The sequence below is a fragment of the Portunus trituberculatus genome, chromosome 12 (genome assembly GCF_017591435.1).
Source record: "Portunus trituberculatus isolate SZX2019 chromosome 12, ASM1759143v1, whole genome shotgun sequence".
In the NCBI taxonomy this organism is placed as follows: Eukaryota; Metazoa; Arthropoda; class Malacostraca; order Decapoda; family Portunidae; genus Portunus; species Portunus trituberculatus.
Genome location: NC_059266.1, coordinates 8757914 through 8777913, shown reverse-complemented (window position 1 = coordinate 8777913; position 20000 = coordinate 8757914). Strand labels below are relative to the sequence as shown.

Sequence of the window (20000 nt, the reverse complement as noted above, 5' to 3'; positions counted from 1 at the left end):
AAGTAAGACCAAAACAAACACCGCGCCCACCACCACCACTCTCGTCTGCAGTACAAAATGAATGTTTATACACTGTCTATTACTGCATTTATTGTTAGTGACATACTATTCCTATACAAATTTCACATATCGATTTACTGGTTATTGTGACATATCTTTTTTTTTCGTTATCGTGTCCAGCTGTGGTTTTTTGGCCAAGCAGTACATATTAATTTTACAGCGAGTGTTTGCATCTCCCGCGGGAAAAGACAGCTAGGTATCTGAAAGGCAGACTATGATATTTCTTTCATTCTATATTTCTATCGCTTTTATTCTTGATATTATGTGTGTTTTGGGCAATATACCGTGGTGAATTCATATTAATTGATTTGGGTTCAGAAACGCATTGCTCTTCCCCCAAGGCTATTCGGCAAGGCCACAGAGATGAGTTGCGGGATTTTCAAGGGTGTTTCTCCAGTTAATAATGTAGAAATCTAGTCAATATGCCTCTAGAATATTGAAAAACACCTTAAAAAATCGTGTAAACTGAAATAAACCCTCTTGAAATAATGGCGGTGAATCTGTATATTGGCTACCATTTTTATGTATATTTTTTGTTCTTTATGTTTGTATTCCGCTATTCTTGACGTATCTTGTCTTTTCATTCTTGATTTTAATAGTTTAGTCTCTTTTTTCCAATTTCTTCCCGTCCAGCCCCGAGAAAGAGAGAGAGAGTGTCAACATTCTCACCACCGCTGGATGTAAATAAACCCGGCGTGGTGCACCGTTCACCAATCACCGCACAGACTTCACCATTCATCATTCACCAGTCACCACACAGCAAGGAAGTGACCTGAGAGTGATAGCAAGGCAGTATAGTCACCAGCAGAGGTCACCAAGGCACCAAACATGACCACCAGTCGCCCCAGAGTACAGGTCCTCAATTTGCCAGAAGAGGAGAGTGACGAGTTGAAGATAACGCCCTTGTAAGCCAGCCCGTTTGTAGTCAGACAATTATCTTAGGGGATTTTAATCTTAAGTCAGTAAACTGGGAGAGGATGGTAGGAGATGCTAGTGAAAATAAGTTTATGGAAAGTTTTCAGGATAACTATTTAGTGCAGATGGTAGATAAACCTACTAGGGGAAGGAAGGTTTTAGACATAGTACTAACAAATATTGAGCATTGTTTAAAGGAAGTTGAGGTAGGAGAGACTTTAGCAAACAGTGACCATCATATAATTAGATTTATCATTAATTCCAGTAGGGATAATATAGTGAATAAGACTAGAGTCCCAAACTATCAGAAAGGCAATTATGGTAGGTTACGTCAGTTATTAGGAGAGGTAAACTGGGAAGATAGTTTTGGAAATAAAACTGCACAGGAGATGTGGGATATTTTTAAGGTTGTAGTAAAGGGTATAGTGATGCAGTGTATCCCTTACAAAGATATAAGGCAGAGAAACAGGAAGCCATTATGGTGGACTCATGAGATAGGTAGCCAGATCAGAGAGAAGAAGAGGGCATACAGAGAGTTGCAGAAAAGTGGGAAGATGTAGATTTGATTAGGTACAGACAGGTCAGAGATGATTTGAGTAAGGTTATAAAAAAAGTAAAAGGCAGGCAGAGATAAAACTAGCTAGAGCTGGGAGTAAAGATCCCAAAAATTATATAGTTATTACAAGGTCAGTGATAAAAGAAATAAGGATAGGATTGGACCACTCAGAAAAGATGGTGTAGTAGTGGATCAAAATGAAGACATAGTAGAATTATTGAATGAACAATTTTCTTCAGTATTTACTAGGAAAGAATAGGAAATCCTGTTACAAACAGTGCGACGAGTAGTTTAAGAGCTTTAGAAAATATTGATATAAAACCGGGAATTATTAGGAAATTTATTCTTGAACTAGACGATAGGAAAGCTAGTGGTCCTGATGAGCTACATGCCAGAGTACTTAGGGAGGGTGTAGACAGTATTTCTGAAGCACTTAAGTTAATCTTTGAAAGATCACTTAGGTTTGCTGAGATACCTCAGGACTGGAAGTTAGCTAATGTTACTCCAATATTTAAAAAGGTAGGAAGGATGATGCGAATAATTATAGACCGATCAGTTTAACTAGTATAGTATGTAAGATACTAGAGAAAATCATTAAGGGTAGTATTTGGGAGCATTTAAATGAGAATAGATTAATTAGAGATACCCAACATGGCTTTAGATCAGGGAGGTCCTGTCTTACAAATTTGCTCGATATCTTAGAATATATTACCAAGGAGTTAGATGATGGAAATAGCATAGATGTTATATATCTAGATTTTAGCAAGGCGTTTGATAAGGTACCGCATAGGAGGCTAGTGTACAAATTGAGACTACATGGGATAGGGGTAGGTTAGTTGATTGGATTAGTGAATGGCTTTCTGATAGGAAACAGAGAGTAGTATTAAATGGGGCAATGTCTGAGTGGAAGGAAGTGGTTAGTGGGGTACCCCAAGGATCAGTGCTAGGACCTCTTCTTTTCTTGGTGTACATTAACGATTTAGATATAGGAATTAGTAGCAAAGTATCAAAGTTTGCAGATGATACTAAGATAGCATGTGCAGTACAGGGTGAAAAGGACAATTACAGAATACAACGAGACCTGGACAGGCTGATAGCATGGGCAGACAGGTGGCAGATGGAGTTTAATTCTAAAAGTGTCAGGTTATGCATTTAGGTAAAGACAACACAAACTTTAACTATGAGATGGAGGGATGTTGGCTAGAGGCAGTAGAGGAAGGAAAGGATTTAGGAGTAGTGATAGACAGGACTATGAAATTTTCAAAGCAATGTTTAGAAGCAAGAAATAGGGCAAATAGGATCCTGGGTTTTATAAATAGAAATGTTAGTTATAAAAGTAAGGAAGTGGTGCGTAGCTTATATAATTCCTATGTTAGGCCCCATTTAGAGTATTGCATACAGGCCTGGTCACCCCACTATAGGCAGGATATCAACATGTTAGAAGCAGTTCAGAGAAGAGCAACTAGGATGATACCAGCATTAAAGCGCCTGGAGTATAGAGATAGATTAAAGGAATTAAACATGTTTTCATTTGAGAGGAGATGTATAAGAGGGATATGATAGAGTTATTTAAAATGTTCTCAGATACAAACTACATAGATGTGAGATCTTTCTTTACCTTAGAGGAGGGAAGTAGGACTAGAAATCATGGCAGGAAGATTAGAAAGCAAGGCTGCAGGTTAGATATAAGAAAATATTTCTTTAGTCATAGGGTGGTAGACTTCTGGAATGCATTGCCAGAGACGGTTGTAAATAGCACTAGTTTGACAATGTTTAAAAACAGATTAGATAAGCACTTAAATTTATTAGATTTATAATTATGTATAGCACTGCATGATAGTTTTTATAAGAAATTTACTATAGTTAAACAAGACATGATCCCCATGTATGGGGATTACAGATTGTAGAGGAATTCGCTGCAGGACTTAGCCCTGTTAATGGGCCAAATATTTAGAATTAGTATATAATGTATTGTGTACTTGTAAGTGTATCTTTAAGTACTGATGACGAGGTCGCTGTGCGACTGACACAGGATAACCTAGATGGGCCCTGGTGGCCCTTTGTTATCCTATTATTTATGTTATGTTATGTTATGTTATGTGTGTGTGTGTATTTACCTAATTGTATTTACCTAATTGTAACATACGGGAAAAGAGCTATGCTCGTGTTGTCCCGTCTCCATATCTATTAATGTCCAGCTTTTTCTTAAAATCATGAATATTCCTTGCGTTGACCACTTCCACGTCTAAACTATTCCATGCTTCCACCCTTCTATGAGGGAAGCTATATTTTTCACATCTCTCCTATAAGTGGCCATTTTAGTTTTTTCCCATGCCCTCTCGACATTCTTCCATTCCACATACACAGATCTTCCCTATCCATTTTTCCATGCCAATCATCACTCTGTATATTGCTATCAGGTCTCCCCTTTCTCTTCTGTTTTCCAGGGTTGGAAGTTGCATTCTTTTCAGTCTGTCTTCATAAGTCAAATCTCTTAAGTCAGGCACCATTTTGTTGCAGCCCTCTGTACTTTCTCTAGTTTCCTTATGTGTTTCTTTAAGTTCGAGCCCACTGTATTGTTGCATATTCAAGCCTCGGTCTTATCATTGCAGTAATTATTTTCTTCATCATTTCTTCATCTAGATATACGAACGCCACTCTTATGTTCCTCAATAAGTTCAATACTTCTCCAATTATTTTGTTTATATGTCTCTCTGGCGATAGGTCATTGGTAATTGTCACCCCAAGGTCTTTTCTTCATGACTGGTTTTATGTCTTCATTTCCTATCTTGTACATACTCCTGATTCTTCTTTCACTCTTGCCAAACTCTATTTTCTTGCATTTTGTCGTGTTGAACTCCATTTGCCATGTACAGCTCCATTTCCATATTCTGTCCAAGTCTTCCTGGAGTAGTTCGCAATCTTTGTCACATCTCACTTTTCTTAACAATTTTGCATCGTCTGCAAATAGGCTCACATAACTGGACACCCCATCCACCATGTCATTTATGTAGACTGCGAACATTACTGGTGCCAACACTGATCCCTGTGGAACTCCACTCTCCACCAATCCCCATTCTGATGGTCTGTCCTTAATTATTGTTCTCATTTCTCTTCCTACCAAAAGTCTTCCATCCATTTTAGTAAACTGCCATGCACTCCTCCTACCATTTCAAGTTTCCAGATCAGTCTCTGGTGTGGTACCTTATCAAAGGCCTTTTTTAAATCCAGATATATTCCATCAGCCCAACCATCTCTTTCCTGTATTACATCTATCACCCTCGAATAGTAACATATCAGGTTTGTCGTGCATGAACGCCCTTTCCTAAAACCAAATTGACACTCACAAAGTATGTCATTTTCTCCAAGAAGTCTGTCCATCTATTCTTCACCACCCTCTCACACATCTTAGCTACCACACTTGTAAGTGACACTGGTCTATAGTTCAATGGGTCTCTCTTGTTACCTGATTTATAGATTGGGACAATGTTAGCTCTTTTCCAGTCTTGGGGCACTACACCTTCCCTTAATGAGGCATCAATTACTTCACAAACTTTTTCTGCCAATTGCTCCCTGCATTCTCTTAAAATCCATCCTGATACCCCATCAGGTCCCACAGCTTTTCTCACTTCTAAACTCCCCATCATGTTCTTGATCTCCTCCACAGTTACTTGAAACTCCTTCATAATCCCTTTCTGTTCCATTACCAGTGGTTTGTCAAAAGCAGTCTCCTTTGTGAATACCTTCCGAAAGCATCCATTCATAGCCTCTGCCATTTCCTGGGATCTTCACTGCATACTCCATTTACTTCTAAACTTTCAATACTTTCTCTATTTTTGATGTTGTTGTTCACATGTCTGTAAAAAGCCTTGGTTGGTCTTTACATTTATCAATTATATCCTTTTCTTGTTTCTTTCTTTCTTCTCTTCTAATCAACACATATTCATTTCTTGCTCTTTTGTAACTTTCCACTGCTTAATCCGTCTTTTCCTTCTCCACCTCTTCCATGCATCCTCTTTTCTTGTTCTAGCCTTTTCACATCTATCGTTAAACCAGTCCTGCTTTCCAACTTCTCTATGTTGTCTTATTGGTACAAATTTTTCTCACCTTCTTTGTATATTTTTATAAATTCCTTCCACTTTTCATTTGCTCCTTAGCACTCTTGAATTTCATCAATTTGTCTCTTGAAAGAATTTCTTTAGGTTTCCAAAATCTGTCTTGGCATAATTCCATCTTCCCACTTTATATTCTTCATTTCTTCTAGATTTCTCTTCGTCTATCACCTTGAACTCCAAAACTGCATGATCACTCTTTGCTAAAGGGCACTCCACCCTCATCTCCTCAATGACCATTGGCTCTGTACTAAAGACCAAGTCCAGTCTTGACGATGCTCCCTCTCCTCCAAACCTAGTATCTTCTTTGACCCACTGAGTTAACACATTTTCCATTGCCAGTGTCAATAGTGTATTTCCCCATGTTGTCTCTGATCCTTCCATTGACCAGTCCTCCCAACACACCTCTTTACAATTAAAATCTCCCATCATTATAGTTCGTTCACAGCCACCCAACATTTCTTCCAGACATGTTCCTGTATCACTTATCATTTCTTCATATTCCTGTACTGACCATGCATTTGTCTTAGGTGGTACGTACACCACTATGTAGTGCCTCTTTTTCCTTCATTAGTTTCTGCTCTGATCTTTAGCACTTCTGCCTTTCCCATACCTTTTTCACTTGATCCACCTTTATATCTTTTTAACCAGCAACATCACTCCTCCTCCCATCTTACCTACTCTATTTCTTTTCCAAACGTTATATTTCCTTCTCCAACCTTCATCAGGTCTTCTCCCTCTCTCAGTTTTGTTTCAGTAAGACCCACAATATCTGGGTTCTTGTCCCTCAAGTAATCGTTGAGTTCTAAAATCCCCGATATCACTCCATTTATGTTGGAATACATTACATTTCGCTCATATGTAAGTTTCTTTAGTCCTTTCTTGCTGTACTTTTCTGGGTTATGAACCACTTCCTCAGTCTCATATCCAAGATTCTCCAGAAAAACTCTTTCTTCTCCTCTTCTGTCCTGTCCTGTCCTGTCCTGTGTGTGTGTGTGTGTGTGTGTGTGTGTGTCTCGCTGTTTGTGTGTGTGTGTCTCGCTGTTTGCTTGTGTGTGTGTGTGTGTGTTTCTGCTTGATTATTTTTCTGTGTTTGTCTCGCTTTCTATAATAATAATAATAATATGGTTTATTAGTAATTGCAGTACATACATACTGAAAATGTACATATGAGGATTTAGGGAGACTCAAGGTTAGAACCGTAACTTTGCTGTTTATGGCTCGCACCATGGAGAGGATAGCACTATGATGATAATGGTCGGTTCTTGGGCTTGGCTTTCTATGCGCATGTGTGTGTATCTAGCTGTCTGTCTCACAGTTTGTTTGTCTGTGTGTGTGCGTGAGTGAGTGAGTGTGTTTATCTAGTTTTATATTAAAGGGTTCGAGTGGGGCTCATAGTGACCTGTCTCCATATCTACATTTATCCAACTTTTCCTTAATTCATGCATACTTTCTGCTGTTACAATCTCTTCACTTGGGCTGTTCTAGATGTCCACCGTCCTATATGGAAAACTAAACTTTTTAATGTGTGTGTAATTCACCTCGGTCGCCTGCTGGTCACCCAGCCAGTCTTCCCCATTACGGAGCGAGCTCAGAGCTCATAGACCGATCTTCGGGTAGGACTGAGACCACAACACACTCCTACACCGGGAAAGCGAGGCCACAACCTCTCTAGTTACATCCCGTACCTATTTACTGCTAGGTGAACAGGGGCTACACATTAAGAGGTTTGCCCATTTGCCTCGCCACTTACCAGGACTTGAACCCGGCCCTCTTGATTGTGAGTCGAGCGTGCTAACCACTACACTACGCGGTGTGTGTGTGTGTGTGTGTATTTACCTAGTTGTAGTTTTACAGGGCTTGGGCTTTATGCTTGTGTGTGTTATACCTGGGAGGAGCAAACTCAGCCTTACACTTCTATTCTAACATACTCATAACGTCATAAAATGGCACTGTCCTAATATAGACGTCCCTCCAGCTGTCTTCGTTTCCCGGCTCCCCCCTTTGCATCTCTTTCACTCAGCTGACAGGACGTAGGAATGTAAATATAACCTAACCTAAGTTAATCTAGCCACCTAATCTAACCACGCTATTGGTCAAAAAGGTTCGAAGGAAGACGTATTAGCAGTGCATATCGCCTCACCTAAGTTATTGTCGGTAGGTTAGGTTAAGTTCGGTTAGGTTAAAGTTAGGGTTATGTTAGTTTTGGCTATCATATTTTCTTTCCCATGTCCTGTTAGCTGAGTGAAAGCTGCAAAAGAGGAGCTGGGAAATGACAGCTGGAGGGATGTCTATATTAGGACAGCTCATAAAACACTTCAAAACACAAACAAAACCTCAAAGCACACTCAAAATACGTAAAATATACTTAAAACCATACAAAACACACTGAAAAACACCCACCATACTTCCAAAACACACAGCACCCTAAACACATTCAAAACACCATGCAACACTACCAAACACATTCAAAGCACCAAACACCACCACCAAACACTCTCTGCTCTGTTCTCTCTCACCACCACAAGTCAAAAGGGAAATACAGATAATTTTTTACATTTTCAAGACTGTTTCTCCTGTTGGCAGTATTGGAATCTTGATAATATGTTACTTGAACCTTATTGTTATCTTTCTTTATCATCTTTGTGGTATATATTCTTGTTTTGCTCTTGATATTGTTATTTTTTTATCTATTGTCCTTCTCTGTGTGATTTTCTATTGTTTTGTTTGTTTATTTATTTATTTTCTTTGTTTTGCTATCATCTATGTGGTATATATTCTTTTGATATTGTGTTTTTATCTTATTTTTCATCTGTGTGACTTTTTATTGGTGTTTTATTTATCTATTTATTTATTTTACTGTGGCTATCAGTGTTTATAAAGGTCAGCAGTTGAGTGTTCCCTTTATTCCTTTCCAGAGGGTCGGGTCAAGAGGTGGGCAGGTCATGTCACTTCCTGGAGTTCAAAGGAAAGAAAGTCCTGGTGAGTCATGCTGTTACCTACTCTAATATGGGAAGATATGTAACCATGTCTCTCTCTTTTCTTTCTCTTTCTTTTCTCTCTCTTTTTTTTTTCAAAGTTTTATGTCTTCCTTTGAAATAAATATTTGAATTTGAATTTTTTGTGTTTCAGATTTATCATTGTTTTTCTTAGCTTGTTTTTGGTGTCCTCTGCTGGTGACTACACTGCCTTTTTTTAATTTAATTCTTGCTAATAAAAATTGTGTATGTATGTATTGAAATAGTAACTGTGTGGATTATTCAAGTCATTATTATTACTGTTATTGTTGTCTTTATCTTGTATTGTGTTTAGTATAGCACCACACACACACACACACACACACACACACACACACACACACACACACACACACACACACACACACACACACACAGACGATGCAAAATTGTTAAGAAAAGTGAGATGTGACAAAGATTGCGAACTACTCCAGGAAGACTTGGACAGAATATGGAAATGGAGCTGTACATGGCAAATGGAGTTAAACACGACAAAATGCAAGAAAATAGAGTTTGGCAAGAGTGAAAGAAGAATCAGGAGTATGTACAAGATAGGAAATGAAGACATGAAAACCAGTCATGAAGAAAAAGACCTTGGGGTGACAATTACCAATGACCTATCGCCAGAGAGACATATAAACAAAATAATTGGAGAAGTATTGAACTTATTGAGGAACATAAGAGTGGCGTTTGTATATTTAGATGAAGAAATGATGAAGAAAATAATTACTGCAATGATAAGACCGAGGCTTGAATATGCAACAATACAGTGGGCTCCGAACTTATTATTATTATTATTATTATTATTATGAGGTCAATGAAGGCGACCCACTGGAAAGCATAACTGCATAAACCCAAAGGCCCAGTGGGCGGCACCTCACCGATAAGTGAAAGGAAGTAACAGGAATGAACAACAGAATAGGAAGATTGGTAGAGATCTAAGAGGTAGTGAGTTCAGAGAGAAGAAAGGTATTCACACGTTTTTAAATGCTTCAATGTTACTAGAATTAACAATCTGTTGGGAATTGTATTCCAGAGTCTAGCAGATACTGGGATAAAACACCGGAAAATTGTGAAGTATTACATGATTCACAGACAAGGACGGTCATTCATGATCAAGGATTGTCTTGTAGCACGTCTGGTAGTGAAGGGGCAGGCAAATGACAATGCAACGGGTGGTTGGAATTAGACATGATTTTGAAGAAATAGGACAATGATCCAAAACGACGATGCAAGATTAATCTCAAGATTAGGAAGAAGAAATTTAATCTGGTTGAATGCTCTATCTAAAAGCTTTATGAGACTCTGCTGCAGAGATCCACACAGAGTGACAATATTCAAAATGAGGCAGTATGAAAGAGTAAAAGCAATTTCTTACAATATCATCAGAGGAATATATCCTACATTTGCGTAACAAACCAACTTTACATGAGACTGATGATGCAAGTGACATAAGTGCAACTCAAAAGTAAGTTTGGGATCAAGGGTGACTGAGTAACTTCAGAGACGAACAATTAGGAATAGGTACTTGTTGACAACAATATCAGGGTGAACTGGGAAAGGTGTCCTTGATCTGCTAATAACCATACTATGGGATTTACTCGGGTTCAGTTTCATAAGATCACACCATGACAGAATCCTTGAAACATCTTGAGTGAGTACATTAGCGACTCTCTGCCTATCCTGTGGGAAGGAATTGTCGCATATATAGTGGTGTCATCAGCATAAGCAACCATATTAGATTCAATACACCACATGTCAGATGTATAAATAATAAAAAGAAGAGGTCCCAGAACACTTTGCGGAACAGGATACAACTGGACTAAAAGAACTAAGGCAGCCATCAACAGTCACACGCTGCCTTGACTCGTTAGAACTCTGACAGAACTTGATGGGACCAATACCAATAGATCTAACTTTCGATAAAAGGGCTCTATGATTAACACGATCAAATGCAGAACTAAAATCAAGTGAAATTACTCTAGATTCATGACCAGCATCAAGGGCAGCTTGCATGTGTGCGTTATGCAAACGAGAGCATCAGAAGTACTGAGACCTTTTCTAAAACCAAACTGACTAGATGGCAACAAATTATTAATATCTAAAAACGATTGAGACGCAAGCAGGCGCTCAAAATCTTAGATAACACCGGGGTTATGGAAATGGGTCTATAGTCACCGGGGTGAATGGAGGATGAAGATCCCTTTGGAATAGTAACATTTGCACGCCAGCATACCGGAAAAGAATTGAAAAGAGCTCTAAAATAACTGCCAATTTTGGAGCGAGAGGAGAAGCAATCTTTTGTAAAAAGAGGCAGAAAACCCAAAGGATCACAAAATGAGTCTAACTCATTAAGATATCTTAAGATTTCGGAGGACTTAAAGGCAATGGAATGTAATTTAATGTCCTGGGGACAAGAATGCAGATCAAACTCTTCATCACTTTGTTTGAGAAAACGGAAGCTAAGAAACACATAAGGAAACTAGAGAAAGTACAGAGGGCTGCAACAAAATGGTGCCTGACTTAAGAGATTTGACTTATGAAGACAGACTGAAAAGAATGCAACTTCCGACCCTGGAAAACAGAAGAAAGGGAGACCTGATAGCAATATACAGAGTGATGATTGGCATGGAAAAAATGGATAGGGAAGATCTGTGTATGTGGAATGAAAGAATGTCGAGAGGGCATGGGAAAAAACTAAAATGGCCACTTATAGGAGAGATGTGAAAAATATAGCTTCCCTCATAGAAGGGTGGAAGCATGGAATAGTTTAGGCGTGGAAGTGGTCAGCATAAGGAATATTCATGATTTTAAGAAAAAGCTGGACATTAATAGATATGGAGGCGGGACAACACGAGCATAGCTCTTTTACCGTATGTTACAATTAGGTAAATACAATTAGGTAAATACACACACACACACACACACACACACACACACACACACACACACACGTTGCTGGTTAAAAAAGATATAAAGGTGGATCAAGTGAAAAAAGGTATGGGAAAGGCAGAAGTGCTAAAGATCAGAGCAGAAACTAATGAAGGAAAAAGAGGCACTACATAGTGGTGTACGTACCACCTAAGACAAATGCATGGTCAGTACAGGAATATGAAGAAATGATAAGTGATACAGGAACATGTCTGGAAGAAATGTTGGGTGGCTGTGAACGAACTATAATGATGGGAGATTTTAATTGTAAAGAGGTGTGTTGGGAGGACTGGTCAATGGAAGGATCAGAGACAACATGGGGAAATACACTATTGACACTGGCAATGGAAAATGTGTTAACTCAGTGGGTCAAAGAAGATACTAGGTTTGGAGGAGAGGGAGCATCGTCAAGACTGGACTTGGTCTTTAGTACAGAGCCAATGGTCATTGAGGAGATGAGGGTGGAGTGCCCTTTAGCAAAGAGTGATCATGCAGTTTTGGAGTTCAAGGTGATAGACGAAGAGAAATCTAGAAGAAATGAAGAATATAAAGTGGGAAGATGGAATTATGCCAAGACAGATTTTGGAAACCTAAAGAAATTCTTTCAAGAGACAAATTGGATGAAATTCAAGAGTGCTAAGGAGCAAATGAAAAGTGGAAGGAATTTATAAAAATATACAAAGAAGGTGAGAAAAATTTGTACCAATAAGACAACATAGAGAAGTTGGAAAGCAGGACTGGTTTAACGATAGATGTGAAAAGGCTAGAACAAGAAAAGAGGATGCATGGAAGAGGTGGAGAAGGAAAAGACGGATTAAGCAGTGGGAAAGTTACAAAAGAGCAAGAAATGAATATGTGTTGATTAGAAGAGAAGAAAGAAAGAAACAAGAAAAGGATATAATTGATAAATGTAAAGACCAACCAAGGCTTTTTACAGACATGTGAACAACAACATCAAAAATAGAGAAAGTATTGAAAGTTTAGAAGTAAATGGAGTATACAGTGAAGATCCCAGGAAATGGCAGAGGCTATGAATGGATGCTTTCGGAAGGTATTCACAAAGGAGACTGCTTTTGACAAACCACTGGTAATGGAACAGAAAGGGATTATGAAGGAGTTTCAAGTAACTGTGGAGGAGATCAAGAACATGATGGGGAGTTTAGAAGTGAGAAAAGCTGTGGGACCTGATGGGGTATCAGGATGGATTTTAAGAGAATGCAGGAGCAATTGGCAGAAAAAGTTTGTGAAGTAATTGATGCCTCATTAAGGGAAGGTGTAGTGCCCCAAGACTGGAAAAGAGCTAACATTGTCCCAATCTATAAATCAGGTAACAAGAGAGACCCATTGAACTATAGACCAGTGTCACTTACAAGTGTGGTAGCTAAGATGTGTGAGAGGGTGGTGAAGACTAGATGGACAGACTTCTTGGAGAAAAATGACATACTTTGTGAGTGTCAATTTGGTTTTAGGAAAGGGCGTTCATGCACGACAAACCTGATATGTTACTATTCGAGGGTGATAGATGTAATACAGGAAAGAGATGGTTGGGCTGATGGAATATATCTGGATTTAAAAAAGGCCTTTGATAAGGTACCACACCAGAGACTGATCTGGAAACTTGAAATGGTAGGAGGAGTGCATGGCAGTTTACTAAAATGGATGGAAGACTTTTGGTAGGAAGAGAAATGAGAACAATAATTAAGGACAGACCATCAGAATGGGGATTGGTGGAGAGTGGAGTTCCACAGGGATCAGTGTTGGCACCAGTAATGTTCGCAGTCTACATAAATGACATGGTGGATGGGGTGTCCAGTTATGTGAGCCTATTTGCAGACGATGCAAAATTGTTAAGAAAAGTGAGATGTGACAAAGATTGCGAACTACTCCAGGAAGACTTGGACAGAATATGGAAATGGAGCTGTACATGGCAAATGGAGTTCAACACGACAAAATGCAAGAAAATAGAGTTTGGCAAGAGTGAAAGAAGAATCAGGAGTATGTACAAGATAGGAAATGAAGACATAAAACCAGTCATGAAGAAAAAGACCTTGGGGTGACAATTACCAATGACCTATCGCCAGAGAGACATATAAACAAAATAATTGGAGAAGTATTGAACTTATTGAGGAACATAAGAGTGGCGTTCGTATATCTAGATGAAGAAATGATGAAGAAAATAATTACTGCAATGATAAGACCGAGGCTTGAATATGCAACAATACAGTGGGCTCGAACTTAAAGAAACACATAAGGAAACTAGAGAAAGTACAGAGGGCTGCAACGAAAATGGTGCCTGACTTAAGAGATTTGACTTATGAAGACAGACTGAAAAGAATGCAACTTCCAACCCTGGAAAACAGAAGAGAAAGGGAGACCTGATAGCAATATACAGAGTGATGATTGGCATGGAAAAAATGGATAGGGAAGATCTGTGTATGTGGAATGGAAGAATGTCGAGAGGGCATGGGAAAAACTAAAATGGCCACTTATAGGAGAGATGTGAAAAAATATAGCTTCCCTCATAGAAGGGTGGAAGCATGGAATAGTTTAGACGTGGAAGTGGTCAACGCAAGGAATATTCATGATTTTAAGAAAAGCTGGACATTAATAGATATGGAGACGGGACAACACGAGCATAGCTCTTTTCCCGTATGTTACAATTAGGTAAATTAGGTAAATACACACACACACACACACACACACACTGGCTGATCAGAGACTGCAGCAGATCAAACAGTGAATTACACACACACACACTTACACACACACACACACACACACACACACACACACACACACACACACACACACACACACACACACACACACACACACACACACACACACAGATAACTGTGCAGAGTTATAAAGCAAAAAGAGGATTGTGAAATACTGCAAGAAGACCTAAATAAGATCTGGGAAACATATAATTTGCTAAGGAATATTGGAGTAGCATTTCACTACATGGACAAAGAAATGATGAAGAAATTGATAAGTACTATAATAAGACCCAGATTGGAATATGCAGGAGTAGTGTGGACCCCTCATAAAAAGAAACACATAAGGAAGTTGGAGAGACTACAAAAAATGGCTACAAGAATGGTTCCAGAATTTGAAGGGATGACATGAGGAGAGACTAAAGGCTATGGATCTACCAACCCTGGAACAAAGAAGGGAGAGAGGAGATCTGATACAAGTTTATAAATTGATCAACGGAATGGACCAAGTGGATAATGAGAAACTGATCCTGAGAGAAGAATATGACATTCGAAGCACAAGATCGCATAGTAAAAAGCTGAGAAAAGGAAGATGTCTGAGAGATGTTAAAAAATATAGTTTCCCGCAAAGATGTATTGAGACGTGGAACAGTTTAAATGAAGAAGTAGTGTCTGCAACGAGTGTGCATACTTTTAAAGTAAGATTGGATAAGTGTAGATATGGAGACGGGATCACACGAGCATAAAGCCCAGGCCCTGTAAAACTACAACACACACACACACAAACACACGAGAATGGAGTAAAAAGTGGGAGATGGAGTTCAATGTGGACAAAAGCCACGTCATGGAAATGAGAAAGAGTGAAAGACGACCAGTGAGAATCTATAAGATGAGAGATGGAGTAGAACTGGAGAAAATAAAAAAAGAAAAGGATTTGGAAGTGACGATGGAAGAAAATAATCAACTGGCAAGCCATATTGATAGAATTTTCAGAGAAACATACAATTTGCTAAGGAATATTGGAATAGCATTTCACTACATGGACAAAGGAATGATGAAGAAACTGATAAGTACTATAATAAGACCCAGATTGGAATATGCAGGAGTAGTGTGGACCCCTCACAAAAGAAACACATAAGGAAGCTGGAGAAACTACAAAAAATGGCTACAAGAATGGTCCCAGAACTTGAAGGGATGACATATGAGGAGAGACTAAAGGCTATGGATCTTCCAACATTGGAGCAGAGAAGGGAGAGAGGGGATCTCATACAAGTTTATAAATTGATAAATGGAATGGACCAAGTGGACAATGAGTATCTGATCCTGAGAGAAGAATATGCCAGTCAAAGCACAAGATCGCATAGTAAGAAGCTGAGGAAGGGAAGATGTGTAAGAGATATTAAAAAAAGTATAGTTTCCTGCAAAGATGTGTTGAGACGTGGAACAGTTTGAATGAAGAAGTAGTGTCTGCAACGAGTGTGCATACTTTTAACCCCTTCGGCACCGGGACGTATTTTTATCTATAGTTTTAAGTGTGATTAGACGATTGTATTGACATTATGAAGGGTCTATGGAGGTCAGAGGTTTAATGGCCAGAGTCTTCACTATTTCAATCCCCACGTGAGTTTGTGAAGCTGTATAAAATCATCAAATAGTAACCAGAATGAGTATGGAAATGTGTAATGGTACTGAAGGGGTTAAAGTAAGATTGGATAAGTGTAGATATGGAGACGGGGCCACACAAGCATAAAGCCCAGGCCCTGTAAAACTATAACTAGGTGAATACACACACACACACACACACACACACACACACACACACACACACACACACACACACACTGCGTAGTGTAGTGGTTACCATGCTCGACTTACAATCGAGGGGATCCGGGTTCGAGTCCCGGAAAGCGGCGAGGCAAATGGGCGGCTCTTAATGTGTAGCCCCTGTTCACCTAGCAGTAAAATAGGTACGGGATGTAACTCGAGGGGTTGTGGCCTCGCTTTCTCAGTGTGTGGAATGTGGTGTGGTCTCAGTCCTACCTGATGATCGGTCACTATGAGCTCTGAGCTCTTTCCATAGGGGAAAGACTGGCTGGGTGATCAGCAGATGACCATGATGAACACACACAGGCAACTGAACCACTAAACTACAGACCAGTGTCACTTACAAGTGTTGTAGGGAAGTTATGTGAAATAATTATCAAAGAAAAATGGGTTACATTTCTAGAAGAGGAGCAAGTCATATCAAACAGACAATTTGGGTTCAGGACAGGGCGGTCATGTGTATCAAACTTATTAAGCTTCTACTCCAGGGTTATTGCAGGACTTGAAAGGAGAGATGGATGGGTAGACACAGTATACCTGGACATTAAAAAGGCATTTGATAAAGTCCCTCATGGAAGACTTCTTTGGAAACTAGAGAACATAGGAGGACTGCGTGGAACCTTGCTCGAATGGACAAGAGATTATTTGAAGGATAGAAATGAGAACTGTGATCAGAGATACATACTCATCTTGGAGTAAAGTAACTAGTGGAGTGCCACAAGGGTCAGTGTTAGCCCCCTTATGTTTCAAGTTTATGTAAACGATATTCACATTGGAGTAAACTCCTATATGAATTTATTTGCTGATGATGCAAAGTTGCTAAAAGTTATCAAAACCAGAGAGGACTGTATACTGCTACAGGAAGATTTAAACAAGATCTATGAATGGAGCAAGAAGTGGAAATTGGAGTTTAATGCCTAGAAATGTCACATAACTAGGAAAGAGTAAGAGAAGACCAGTATGGAACTATTTGATAGGAGAGGAGCAAATAACGAAAACTAAAGAGGAAAAAGATCTTGGAGTGATCATACAAGAAAATCTGAGCCCTGATAAACACATAAACAAGATATTTGGACTATCATATAGGATGTTGACTAATATTTCATTATATGGATAAAGATATGATGAAAAAAATCATCACAAGCATGATACATCCAAGGCTGGAATATACAGCAGTGGCATGGTCTCCGAGCTCTAAAAAAGATATAAGTAAACTGGAAAGGATACAGAAGATTGCTACAAAGATGGTGCCGGAATTAAAGGACCTCACATATGAAGAACGACTGAAGGAAATGGGACTGCCAACCTTACAAGATAGAAGAGAACGAAGGGACCTAATAACAATGTATAAGATAGTAAATGATATTGAAAAGATAGACAAAGAAGACCTGGTGCTGTTGGCAGAAGAGGATGGAAGGACAAGAGGACATGAAAAGATCAGGATGAGGCAGTGTGTGAAGGATGTTGGAAAATACAGTTTTCCACACAGAACAGTGGAAAAATGGAATGCATTGGATAATGGAATTGTTGCAGCACATAGTGTGCATAACTTTAAAGAAAAATTAGATAAATGGAGATATGGAGACAGGACACTATGAGTCCCACTTGAACCCTGTACAATACAACTTGGTAAATACAACTAGGTAAATACACACACACACACACACACACACACACACACACACACACACACACACACACACACACACACACACACACACACACACACACACACACACACACACATTATTAATATTTCACAACTCAAACACACCATAAAATTATAGTCAAATAGTATTTAAAAGCAATATTCCTCCTCCTCCTCCTCCTCCTCATTAACCACCAATCTTCCTCCTCCTCCTCCTCTTTATTAACCACCAATCTTCCTCCTCCTCCTCCTCCAGTTGGACTTCGGCATACACCCGGCACTGACTGGCATGAACGCGCTCCCTTTCTCCGACTACATAGACCCGGAGCAGATTGACCTGATGCTGGTGTCACACTTCCACCTGGACCACGCGGGGGGCCTGCCGTGGTTCCTCATGCACACTCGCTTCAAGGGCGCTGCTACATGACTCACCCCACCAAGGCCATCTACAAGTGGCTCCTCTCTGATTACATTAAAGTCAGGTCAGTTGAGGTCACAGTGTCAGGTTAGGGTAGGTTGGTTGGTTTGGGTGTTTTTGTTTTGTTTTCTTTGTTTTAGTGGTTTGTGTTTTTCTTTTTTGTTTTTGTTTCTCTCTCTCTCTCTCTCTCTCTCTCTCTCTCTCTCTCTCTCTCTCTCTCTCTCTCTCTCTCTCTCTCTCTCTCTCTCTCACACACACACACACACACACACACACACACACACACACACACACACACACACACACACACACACACACACACACACACACACACACAAACACGGCCTGGTAGCTCAGTGGTTAGAGCACTGGCTTCACAAGCCAGAGGACCGGGGTTCGATTCCCCGGCCGGGTGGAGATATTTGGGTGTGTCTCCTTTCACGTGTAGCCCCTGTTCACCTAGCAGTGAGTAGGTACGGGATGTAAATCGAGGAATTGTGACCTTGTTGTCCCGGTGTGTGGTGTGTGCCTGGTCTCAGGCCTAGCCCAAGATCGGAAATAATGAGCTCTGAGCTCGTTCCGTAGGGTAACGTCTGGCTGTCTCGTCATAGACTACAGCAGATCAAACAGTGAATTACACACACACACACACACACACACACACACACACCTAACCCAATCTAACCTCATCTCTGCCCCCTACAGCAACATAGCCACAGAACACATGCTATACTCGGAGAGCGACCTGGAGGCGTCACTCAACAAGATCAACGTCATCAACTTCCACGAGGAGAAGGAGGTGCAGGGGATTAAGTTCTGGTGCTACCACGCCGGCCATGTGCTGGGGGCGGCCATGTTCATGATACAGATCGCTGGTGTGAAGGTGAGAGGGCTGAGAGAGGGGAGGGAGAGGGAGGAAAGAGAGAGAGAGAGACAAGGGAAGGTAGAGGAGAGATGTAAGGCAGAGAGTAGAGAGGTAAGGCTTTTTGAGAGGAATAGGGAGGAAAGAGAGAGAAGGTTTTTTGGGTAGAGGGTGAGAGATAAAGAGGAAAGAGAGAAGGATATTGGAAGGAAAGGGAGAGGGAAGAGGTAGGGAGAAAAGTGAAAGAGAAGGGTATGGGAAGGAAGGGAGAGGTGAGAGGTAGGGAGGAAAGAGAGAGAGTTTTGTAGAGAGGGTGAGAGATAAGCAGGAGAGAGGGAAGGGAGAGGTTGGGGAGAGCAAGGGAGGAGAGAGAGAGATAGAGAAGGGTATAAAGAAGTTAACCCAACCCACCCCACCCCATCCCATCCCATCCCATCCCATCCCATCCCATCCCAACCCAACCCAACCCAACCCAACCCAACCCAACCCAACCCAACCCAACCCAACCAACCCAACCAACCCAACCCAACCCAACTCAACCCAAACCCAACCCAACCTAACCTAACCTAACACTTCCCGTCCACAGATCCTTTACACCGGGGACTTCTCGCGGCAGGAGGACCGACACTTAATGATGGCCGAGATACCACAGATCAGGCCGGACGTGTTAATGATTGAGTCAACGTACGGGGTGAGCATCCACGAGCCCAGGGAGAGCCGAGAGTCACGCTTCACCAACACCGTCCATACCATTGTGACGAGAGGAGGCCGCTGTCTCATCCCTGTGTTTGCCCTCGGCCGTGCTCAGGAGCTGCTCTTGATTCTTGGTGTGTGTGTGTGTGTGTGTGTGTGTGTGTGTGTGTGTGTGTGTGTGTGTGTGTGTGTGTGTGTGTGTGTGTGTGTGTGTATTTACCTAGTTGTATTTACCTAGTTGTAGTTT

At 40.4% G+C, this 20000-nt stretch overlaps 1 protein-coding gene across 1 annotated transcript in view; it reads left to right on the top strand.

Moving 5' to 3' along the window:
* The first annotated feature begins 705 nt into the window (after positions 1–705).
* The window catches only part of LOC123502843 (cleavage and polyadenylation specificity factor subunit 3-like), a 28499-nt gene continuing 9204 nt past the window's right edge, over positions 706–20000 (top strand). Inside the window, 6 exon segments of the mRNA XM_045252118.1 lie at positions 706–965; positions 8562–8625; positions 18037–18187; positions 18190–18262; positions 18904–19081; positions 19647–19887. Of these exon segments, the coding sequence (XP_045108053.1) occupies positions 889–965; positions 8562–8625; positions 18037–18187; positions 18190–18262; positions 18904–19081; positions 19647–19887 (784 nt within the window). The 5' untranslated portion in view covers positions 706–888.